The sequence below is a fragment of the Harpegnathos saltator genome, unplaced genomic scaffold (assembly GCF_003227715.2).
Source record: "Harpegnathos saltator strain DR-91 unplaced genomic scaffold, Hsal_v8.6 scaffold63, whole genome shotgun sequence".
In the NCBI taxonomy this organism is placed as follows: domain Eukaryota; kingdom Metazoa; phylum Arthropoda; class Insecta; order Hymenoptera; family Formicidae; genus Harpegnathos; species Harpegnathos saltator.
In genome coordinates, this window is record NW_020230460.1 from 437,050 (window position 1) to 448,627 (window position 11,578).

At 36.9% G+C, this 11,578-nt stretch overlaps 1 protein-coding gene across 1 annotated transcript; it reads left to right on the forward strand.

The window, feature by feature from the left end:
• The first annotated feature begins 2,473 nt into the window (after positions 1-2,473).
• Positions 2,474-6,088, forward strand: LOC112589849 (phospholipase A1 member A-like). Its single transcript, XM_025304636.1, has 4 exons — positions 2,474-2,609; positions 4,666-4,905; positions 4,976-5,135; positions 5,248-6,088. Exons 1-4 carry the CDS (start codon positions 2,474-2,476, stop codon positions 5,312-5,314), a joined length of 603 nt encoding a protein of 200 aa, XP_025160421.1. The 3' UTR covers positions 5,315-6,088.
• Positions 6,089-11,578: the final 5,490 nt, after the last annotated feature.

Consider the following 11,578-nt stretch of genomic DNA (forward strand, 5'->3'; position numbering starts at 1 on the left):
GGGAAATATGCGGTAAGGGGGGTATAGTGCTGTCTCTTTCTACAATAGGACACCGTCGGGTGTTTCCGCCACATACACGATGATTTCCGAAGTTAACGAATATAACATATATAAGTCTTTTCCCAGCAAATATAATATTACATGTAATGTGCATGTTAGTTGTAATTTCCTAATCAACAATATAATTGTTATATAACACTGTTATATAACAATATAACTGTTATATTGTTACAACAATGTAACAGTTATATTGTTGAGTAGAAAATTACAACTAACATGCACGTTACATGTAATACTGTGTTTGCTGGGGAAAGACTTATATATGTTATATTCGTTAACTTCGGAATTAAGATACGTAATCTGAATTGTTTCTAATCGTTAATTTAATGAAATATAGATGTATATTTAACATAATTAACATTAACATAAACTACGTTTACACAGCAAAGTTAATCCGGATTAGTAACAACCGTAGTTAGTGAATTTTTTGATTCGATTGGTATATTCTTTTAAATCTAAAAATATACTCTAATCAGATTCGAGACTGCACTAATTACGGTAGTTACTAAGTCGAAGTTAGAAGCCATGTAAACGTAGTCATACACTAAACATCTAAACTTACTTTAAATATGACTACATTTCACAATGTTTATAAACGAAATAAAGTTCAAAATCAAACAATATTATGTACTTGTGAAATGAAATTCTGCTACAATACTCTAGTTCGATCTGCAAGGCTCTTTTTCTTCTTGGATCGGTCCGATTAATACAGCCCGAAATTATGCAGGACGGCATTGTCAAAGAAAAAACACAAAACTTTCTTTTCATTCACAATAAGTTGAATAAAAAACTTCGAAGCTCAATCTCTTTGACATGTTTATTAACTATATATTTTAAGCTTCGGATATCTTCGGTCAAATTCGTTCATTAGCCGACAGTGTCTTATTGTAGAAAGAGACAATAGGTGAATAAAGAAGGAGAGTGCTCTCACTCCCCTTACCGCAAATTTCCCAATCCTCTTGCCACAAAGCTTACTTTGCGCTCTGTCCATAGATTCTTAGGCCCATGATCAAACCTAGCAATGTCACGTTTCATTAGCTCATACACATCGTCGGAGATTACATGGTAAATTAAACTATCTGTGTCCGTATACAGTACTTAACATTTCTCGCAATACAGAGGTGACATGTACTTATGGTGAAATTCATACAAGCAGGTCTTAGATATGTCGAGAATACACATACCCACATAGATCGGCTTGTTGAACTTCACTTCGAGTTTTCGCAATTCAGCGGCAATTAAATTTTCTGAAAAGATACTCCTGCTATGAAAATTTGGCATTGCGACCATTGCCTCTGCATCTTATCGTCCATCCCATTTTGTCAAAAGTTTTACATCGAAATGATTGCGAACATTTTCCATTGTTTTGCCGTGTTACGTCCTAGAGGAGGAGTGCAACTTTGCCGTTCGCGGTAAAAGCGAACCTCGTTGTACACACGTGTCAGGGAACGGGTCAGGAACCCGACGGGTCCCTTTACTCGCTCGCTGACGTACGACGAGCGTCCGTTTTTCGGTCAGGGAAGCGAATCCCTTTATCGGGGATAGGACCATGAGTCGACTGTTGGAAGGTGGGGCGATTTTGAAATTAATTAATGGAAAATTAGATATTTAACAAATTTATTAAAATACAGATGACAAACAAAATGATATAACGGCGCTATTTAAAATATGACAATTTATGGTTATGCGAATGATTGTATGTGTATGTGTGTCTGTATGTGTGAGAGAAAAGGAAAGAGAGGAAAAAAAGAAGAATAAGAGGAATTAATAAAATGGTGATAGGAAAGGTAGATAATAATGAAAGTAAAACCTACTGCTGGTTCCAAAGCAGAGAGAGAGAGAGAGAGAGAGAGAGAGAGAGAGAGAGAGAGAGAGAGAGAAAGCAACCAAAAGAAAATGCTGCTGGTCTGTGTGGGTGTGCAACGCTGGCTCTGTCGCTCACAGATTTCCAATTCGGCACCGGTTATGTTACACACAACTATGTGTTTTTTTTTCCTTAGATAGCAGATAATAATTAAAACTGAGTGTAAACTTTCAAAATCAAACGACAAAAAGAGAAGTATCAGAATGCCGAACTTGTCGTTCTAATTCGTGTGCTGGTCAGGCGAATAATGTGCTAGACTTTTCATTTTACTTAAAACGTCACCTCGGTTGAGAGGATGGGGTTGTGGAAATTGTATCGGGGATCTAAGGTCTATCTCCATCTATTAGAACTTTGTTGTTAACATTTTCGGAGGTTGGGTTTTAGAGTTGCGTCAGGTCCAGGGTGCAGGGGTCCAAGGTTTATTAGAACTTTTCCAGAGGTGGGATTTTGGAGTTGCGTTGCATTGTTGTAAAGGATGAGGTATCTATGGCGATAGGAGTTTTCGTCATCTCGTTAGGTTTAGTGAGAATTATTGGGTAATATGACGGGATGTGGAAAAGTTGTGAGTTCGTGAGGATTAACGAAATCAGATATCGACTGGTCAATCCGGAAAGTGACTCAGTGGATTTTCTTGACAAACAACTAGAGGACTTTGGTCTAGAGGGAGATAAAAAAAAGGAAATCGGTATGTGATGTCATCGTGCTCGAAATATCGCGGAACATGTTTGTTGAATATAATATTTAAAGTGTAGCGAGCAACATAAAATCAATTCGCTCTATTTATAAAAGGGGCTAGAATACGCGGAGTCCGCAGGACGCAGGACGCAGAACAGCCGAACAGCCGAATACCGTGTTGTTCATCAATTTGTATAAATGTTTCTCAAAATCGTTTGTTGCATGCGTTCGAAACTGTATATTTAATTCTATATAGTTGCGTAGCCATGGACATCGTGCGAATTGGAGTATGCGATGAATCTTTCCGATACGAAGACCATTGCGTGTGCATTGCTGCAGGTTGCGATAATGAATAACATAACGCTGCCTATTATATAAAGTCGCAAGGAGTTTTTTTTGCCTTTTGCTCGGGGGCTTCGTTTGCATCGGATAGAACGGTAAATCTATGTGTGCATTATGCAGGTGTTGGGGATATTCCAAATCAACCTCGAGAATATAACCTGTGAGCGAATCTAGCGAGATTGATGATACAGTCTGTAAAGTAAGAGCGTGTACGGGTTAATGTGTAGAAAAATTTATTTTTAATGATTTTTAAGTACATGGATTTGTTGTACTCCATGAGAAGAAAAATGCTATACCATTAATAATGAGTCCAGTCACCACCGGCATTGATAATTGCCTGGCATCTCCGAGGCATACTTTCCACTAAGTTGACTACGTATTCATTCGGTAAAGACCTCCAAATGAGACGAATTTGTCGTGTCAGCTGCTTCAAAGTGCACACTTTTTCCTCGAAGCTTGTGCTTGAGATATGCCCGCACATTTTCAATGGGATTTGCATCTGGCGACTGTGGTGGCCAATCAAGTGTGACAATGCCAGACTGCTCTTTCCACTCGGTGCAAAGCTTGCTCCGGGTTTTGGGTCGTTGTCTTCCTGTAAGATCCAGTCTTCGTTTTTTTTTTATGAAGCATCGTTCAGCAATCGGCAACAAACACTTCTCATAAATTTTAAGCATTTTCGGAGCATTTAAATTGTATGTAAACAGATGTAATGCTCCAAAACCTTGTTTTGAAAAGCAGCCCCAAAGATGAACTTTTACAGGGTGTTTAACAGTCCGTTGTATTAATCTATTGGTCAAGGTTGACCAGGAACGTCGGATGGCAATATATATCCTCAAACAGAAGCTTCGTCCGTAAAGATCACGTTGCTCCAATCTCGGTCCAAATTTTCCTTTGCCCAAGCGAGTCTTTTCGTCATATGTTTTTCGCAGTGGTTTCTTCACTTGTGCTTCGATATTTGAGGTTATGCGCAAGGAGATGGGTTCGAATAGTTGTATGTGATACTTCTATATCCTTCTGTTTTAATTTTGCTGCTCCTTGTCGCAATGTTAAGGTCGGGTTCCGCTTAAATTCACAATTTTTTTCCATATTCGACGTCACTTTGCCTATCGAGCCACGTTCTGGCAAGTCATCGATATTTTTTATCTTTTTATGATTGCTGAACCCAATTAGCGATGAACGATTTTGACTTTCCTATGTATTTAGCAGCCGATCAAAACTTGAAATGCGCTAATGGGGCAACGTGTTGACATTCAAAGATTTCTGCAGGCCAATTTTTACAAGTCATCATCTCCCCCGATGCGTATAGAAGAATTAATCATAACGTTATGTAAGATGTACAACTCACAATTTACATCCCGGCACGTTTTTCTCTGGACATATACGTGACGTCACGGTCGCCATCTTACCCCATAGAATCAAAAAATTCTGGGGAGGAGGGGTATCAATAAGAGGGGGTATCAATAAAGAGGGGGGAGAATGATAATTAAAATATTTAATTAGTAAAGTCAGGATTGAAAATATTTAATTAATAAAGTCAGGATTGAAAATATTTCATTAATAAAGTCAGGTTTGAAAATATTTCATTAATAAAGTTAGAATTTTGAAAATTCACTTTGAAAATTGGGTTAGAACTCGCCTTGTTTAACTGCAATTTGACATTATGGTACATGACTTTTCTTCTCGGTTACACCCAATCGATCTCCAACTTTCGTCTGCATGATCAGTTACCAACACCCTGTATATAACGTCTTTTTGGTTGGAAGGCTTGGACCCTGCAGGGCCTAACTTTAATGACTATCCGGAGCTCTGTCTCTCGTCCTCTGACGCGCGTTTCGTAGACATCATACATACAGACCAAGGATACTACGGTATTAACCTAAATAGAGGCACAGTGGATTTCTTCCCGAACGGCGGTTATCGTTTACAACCCGGTTGTCAGAGAGCTCTCTATATTTACCCGTATGGTATGTACGATGTACCTTCGAACTGTGAAGCAAATAAATGATACTTTATTTTGATCGTCCGTCGTTTCAGATATCTGCAGTCATAAACGTTGCTGTGAAATCTACGCTGAGTCTGTGAACAATGAGTTAGCCTTCCTGGGGGTGGAATGTTCTTCATGGGATAACTTTTTATCTGGCGAGTGTAACAATAATACTCAGGTCATCATGGGTTACGGAACTCCGAATACTGCGTAAGCAAAAGGACTTTTAAGAATCAATTTAAAAGAAAATAGAATGTACTTGTTATAGAGTTAAAGTGTGTTCTGAGACACGTAACTCTCATTTTCCTCTTTTGTCTTGCAGAAGCGGCACTGTTTATTTCAAGACGGCTGCGGAAAGTCCTTTCGGGCTGGGAGAAGAAGGAGTTTAAAATACGCCGTCGTCATATAGTACGATGATCGACGACTGCATCAAATCGAACTGCAACTTCATTGTATTGTTATTTATTATCCAAATATGTTGAATCTAAAATAATGTATATGAATAGAGTTCTGTCTCACAAAATCATTTGGAAGAGAGACAGTATGTTCTGGTAACCTATTTTTCGTGTAGAATTTGATAAATTAGATACTCGTGAGCCAGCACCTCGAGAACGATAGATTTCAGAGCCGTTAGTGTGTTTAATTTCAAAATCGAATAAGATGCACTACATATCACGCAACGAAAATTCATAGAATTATGTTTGTAATTTGCTTCATTATTGATCTGTTCTTTGTAGCTACACTGTTGAACTGGTGCAATAAGTTAGAGTGAGAAAACCTATATTTGTCTCACTTTAACTTATTGCACCAGTTCAACAGTGCAGTTACAGAGAACAGACCATATGATATCAATTTTATCGGCTTGGTCTCTGTACAATGTCGGATCGATTTTTATGTATCGATTGGAGTAATGGACGAAAGTATTTATGCTAACCTGAATTTTTCATAACTGTAATAGGACAGAATTACTGTTAAAAAGGCAGCGCGACTATAATAACGTATGACAGAACTTCATAATTTACTTTACTTATGATTATTCTCCTACTTATATTCTGTATACAAACATATTGAATTACAGTTATAAAACAATTAATAATTTACGAGATATTTTATATTTCATGTAAAAATATGCCAAAATAACAATTTACGCAGTAACAAATGGCGATCATGATACTATTATTTATCATATGCATTCGGAAACACAAACATGTGTACAATAATAATAAAGTTATATGTTCAATTTACAATTAGTAATAGATAAAGAATTAACTGTAAACAGTTTGGCTCATTTTCTTATCGTGTGTATTATAGCGGTATAGAAGGCCATTGCATACCGGATCAACTGTTGAAAAGGCTCCGATTACTTCAGAGAAGAATATACTGATAAGGGAATAGGGGAAGATACAACTGATTTCTCACTGATTTTGATGCATTTATATATTAAGTGCTTGAATAAATTTTCGCTGTTTTTTGCAACAAAAACTTATGTTTATTTTAAAAGAATGGTTATTACATTATATTTCATTCAAAATATTTAGTACATTATATTTCATTCAAAGTATTGTCCTTCGGAAGCTACAACTTTTTTTTACTTTTCGGGGAACACATGGATTCCGCGGTAGACAAATTCAGGTTTTTTTTAGGCAATCCAGTCATCAAGTCATTTTTTGATATCTTCGAAAGATCTAAAGTGCTGCCCAGAAAGACCATGCTGCATCGACCGAAACAAATGGTAATTTGAAGAAGCAATGTCTGGTGAATAGGGCGAGTAGGGTAAGAGATCCCATTCAAATTTCTCCAAGATTTCCTTCACTGGTCACACATGTGGTCTAACATTGTCATGGAGAAGAATAATTTTGTCATGTTTTTCGGCATATTGCGAGCGGTTTCCTTTGAGTGTTCGATTTAAATTGAGTAATTGTCGTCGGTAGCGTTCAGCATTAATACTTGGACTCGGTGGCAGCAGCTCATAATATATTACACCGACTTGATCCTATCAAATGCACAGCATGACCTTCTTTCCATGAATATCCTATTGTGGCGTTAATGTTGATGGTGCGCCGGAACACACTCATGATTTCTTGCATTTAGTATTGTCGTAACGAATCCATTTTTCATCGTCAGTCATACTTCGATGCAAAAACGACTTCCGCTTTTGTCTTTGAAGCAGCAATTCACAAATAGTTAAACATTTCGGAATGTCTCTTTCTCTCAATTCATGTGGGAACTAATTTCCTAGCTTCTGGATCATTCCCATTGCTTTTAAACGTTTGCTAACGGTTGACTCATTGACATTTAGTGTTTCCGACAACTCTTTGAGCGTCTGACATGAATCTTCTTCCAATAATGCCTCCAATTCTCCATTTTCAAACTTTTTCAGCTGACCAGGGCGCCCTTTGTCATTCACGTCAAAATCGTTGTCTTTGAATCGTCTAAACCGATCTCTGCGAGTTGTTTCAGATAGAGCATGCTCCCTATAAGCTTCCACTAACAAACGATGACTTTCAGCAGCAGATTTCTGAAGGTGATGAAAGCAGAAAAGTAATGTTCCCCGCAAATGCTCTTTTTTGGTACAAAACCCGACATCTTTAATGCAATAAAAAATTGTGTTCTTTGCACTCCTATCTAACGTCACACATTGATTACTAAAGGCTGTCGACAGTACTTTCATCTACACCAGGGGTCACTTTCGGCCATGTTGAAATAGCAACTACTGACATTCATTAGTCAATAGTGAGAATTAATTCAAGCACCTAATATGATGAAAGTAAATCGAAAATGAGCACATATATATGAAAGCTTTTATTCAAATAGCTTTTATTCAAATTTGCTAATAACATATTTCATACTTGAAAACTTAATTATTCGATTTAAGTTTACTATATAAGGCAAAATGAAACAAAATAAAGAATTTTTAACAATAGCACGTAGCACAGTAGTCAGCGCGTCTTATAAATAAGATGGTGCTCTTGTGATCGATTGTAGTCTTTCTTTTTAAATAATCTATGTTTATTATTACATTAATATAAAAGATAATGTTAAATTATATTAATTTAATTAATACGTAATGTAATTTGGTGTATTTATATAAGATTTTACAAGTAAAACTTATATGAAACTTACTTTTTTAAATAAAAAGGTAAAAAAAGGGCGCCAAGTACAAGCGCAACACGTATTGTGTTATTTTTAGAAGTATCAAACTCAAATTATTTTTTTTATTGTATATATGTGTATATAAGTTTTTACGAGTAAAACTTATAACTATAATAAAACTCTGTAACACTCTTCTACTGTACAAAAGAAGTGATATATTAGAACAGTAGCGCCCACTGCGAAACCTAACATATATATATGATTATTGTATACTTAACTTAATATTTTTAGAAATCTCAAATTCTAATTATTTGCTTTTTTAAGATATATATTATGTACATAACATAAGTTTTTATAATATATGTACATAAACTTTTAAAAGTAAAAATAATATCGTGTTATAAAAATTTAACATGTTTGTTAATAGTATCCAATATTTAAAAAAGTATCTTTTCAAATATTATGTACATAACATAAGTTTTTATAAGTAAAACTTATCAAATTATTTTTTTTGTAAGATATATATATACATAAACTTTTAAAAGTAAAAATTATATCGTGTTATTAAAATTTAACATGTTTGTTAATAGTGTCCAATATTTAAAAAAAAATATCTCTTTAAAGGTTATGTTATTCAAGATATTCAAGAAAACCTAGCTACAAAAGATGTCCATAACATAAATTTTTACAAGTAAAATTTATCATTCTTTATTAGAACACTGAGTTATATGGTTATTTTACTTGTTATTGTAACAAATTAATTATTATAACAATGCAATAAAAAATATTTAATGCAAAAATCTTGGCGCGGCTGCACCAAAAACTATTTCGAACTAAAACTTGTTTAATACATATATGACAGCATTTTTATTATAATAAAATGCACTTGTAAATTCTCTCTATACATATACGGTGTAATGTTTTATTTAAGTTTATATAGTATTATAATAAATTATAAATTATAAACCTTCATTATAAAATATATTACAATAAAAATGTTGTCATATATGTATTAAACAAGTTATAGTTCGATATAGTTTTTGGTGCAGCCGCGCCAAAATTTTTTGTATTAAATATTTTGTATTGCATTGTTATAATAATTAATTTGTTACAATAACAAGTAAAATAACCATATAACTCAATGTTCTAATAAAGAATCATAAATTTTACTTGTAAAAATTTATGTTATGGACATTTTTTGTAGCTAGGTTTTCTTGAATATCTTGAATAACATAATTTTTAAAGTGATATTTTTTTTTAATATTGGACACTATTAACAAACATGTTAAATTTTTATAACACGATATAATTTTTACTTTTAAAAGTTTATGTACATATACACTCAAACGCAAAAAACCCGGTACACTAAAAATTTGGGAAAAAATTACAAAATTTCAAATGATCATAACTTGGTAAATAATGAAGATACAAATATGCGCAGAAATGCAAAATGAAGCTTGAAACGTCCTCTTTAAGAATATCTGAATGGCAATTATGCTCGACCATTTTTTTCAAAATGGCGGATGATAAAGTGAGAGGATGCAAAATTGATAATCAAAGGTCCGTGTTCGCGATGGTGCATGGTGTGCATCAGGTTTCGCAGCGTAATGGGACCAAATGCACATGAAAGTATAGAGTGTTATCTTTAAAATGCTACTTTACCGAGCTCGATGTGATCATTTTTCACTGAGTTGTTCCAAATTTTGCTAAAAATGCGGTTTTCTTGTTAAATTTGCATAATTCAGTGAATAAGTATCGCATCAAGCTCTATAACGAAGTATTTTAAAGAAAACATTGTATACTTTTAGGTACTTTTCGTCCCATTGAGCTGCGACACTTACTTTGCTCCATGCGCCGTCGCACGCTCGAACCAAAATATGGCGTCGACCCCGGGGCTTATTTCTATTATTTGCACCGGATAAGGAGGGGCAACGGTGGAGGCCGGCATACATGGACAGCAGGTCTTAAAAGGATAGCAACCTTTGACTTTGAGAGATTGTCAGCTTGTACCACCAGGTATAAGTAACAATGCCTCTCTCTGTAGTCGCCGTGCGCTCGGGATAGCACTAGAGATGTCGCTTCCGAACGACATCTCTCAACGTTATCTGGGGAGGGGAGAGTGTCGTGAGCGTGGAGCGTCAGATAGCTCAGTGGTCTAGAGCAGTCGCCCGGCAAGCGAAAGACACCCGGGTTCGATTCCCGGTCTAGCGACTACTACCGCGCTCTCGATATTTTTCTCTCCTCGGAACGAAAAATGAGATGCAGGTCCCGAACGCACGGCGTCCCGTCGCCACCTAGTACACCCTCCTTCTTTCATGGTCGTGAGCATGGAGCGTCAGATAGCTCAGTGGTCTAGAGCAGTCGGCCCGGCAAGCGAAAGACCTGGGTTCGATTCCCGGTCTAGCGACTACCGCGCTCTCGATATTTTTCTCTCCTCGGAACGAAAAATGAGATGCAGGTTCCGAACGCACGGCGTCCCGTCGCCACCTAGTACGCCCTCCTTCTTTCATGGTCTCATCTCGAACCTTTTTTTAGCAACTTTTCATGTTCTCCTTTTTATCACCCGCCATTTTGAAAAAATATCGTTGCGCACAATTTCGATAGATCTTTCGAAAAGTACGGTTTCAAAGCTTTCAAACCGTTTTTGAAATTTGCTGCTAGGATATTTAGGTGTCGAGATATTCAATTTCGAATTTGCAACAAATGTCGATTCAGCGAGGCTTAAGGGGCTAAGAGGCTCTGCGGTTCGTTTGGCTCTTTCATAATTTCAATAGCCGCGTTCATTATTCTCTATACAATAATTCACACAATTTTGCGAATTGGAAATTTAATTTTTATCAAAAGTTATCATTCTTTACCCTTCAGTTACGCATGATCACTGTGGTATACACTTTAGTTCGCGAAGCTATCCCTAGCTCTCTACCTCCGTACGATTGGCCATTATGGTACACAGCTTGAATATGCTGTTCAAGATCGCGCCTGAGTTCGCGGTGACCCGGCGCACGGGATGCCGAGTCGCTGGACGCCACCTGAACGTCGAAATTCCCTGGCGCTCCTAGTCCACAGAGCCGCCGCGACGCGGCGATCTGGGTTGTCGCGCGCGCGAGCCCCTCGGCTCGCACGCGAGTTCGAGCTGCCCAGGGCAGATAAGAGTGCCCGCGGAGATGATCAGAGATTGCCTTCGTACAGCTTTTGGCCTTCGTACGGTTCACGGCCGATAGTGGCACTATCTCTTGTAAGCTGGACTTCGAGAGTTTGTCAGTACGCCGGGCTTACGTTCTGGCTTGACTGAGATTCTGTCGGTGCGCCGGGCTTTAACGCCTGGCTTGATTGGATTTTTCTTAAATGTATGTGCCAAGACAATAAACAAAGACAAACAATTTTCCTTTTCCGAACGTGTTCACTCCGATAAGCGCTGCCTCGTGCGACTTTTCTTTTTCCGTGATCTTTTCCTTTCGAGGCGCGTTGCTTCGTGCAACTTCATCAATTTAAACCATAATTGATTGTTTCGCATCGAAATTATTGCGTCGATTATGGCGACGATAAATCCTGAAATGGCT

What these genes read in the sequence shown, in the direction of transcription:
- LOC112589849 (XM_025304636.1), top strand. Translation starts at nt 2,474, where the DNA reads ATGTGGAAAAGTTGTGAGTTCGTGAGGATTAACGAAATCAGATATCGA. An exon ending in TCTCTATATTTACCCGTATG is followed by an intron (nt 4,906 to 4,975) that starts GTATGTACGATG and finishes CCGTCGTTTCAG; the next exon opens with ATATCTGCAGTCATAAACGT. An exon ending in TACGGAACTCCGAATACTGC is followed by an intron (nt 5,136 to 5,247) that starts GTAAGCAAAAGG and finishes TTTGTCTTGCAG; the next exon opens with AAGCGGCACTGTTTATTTCA.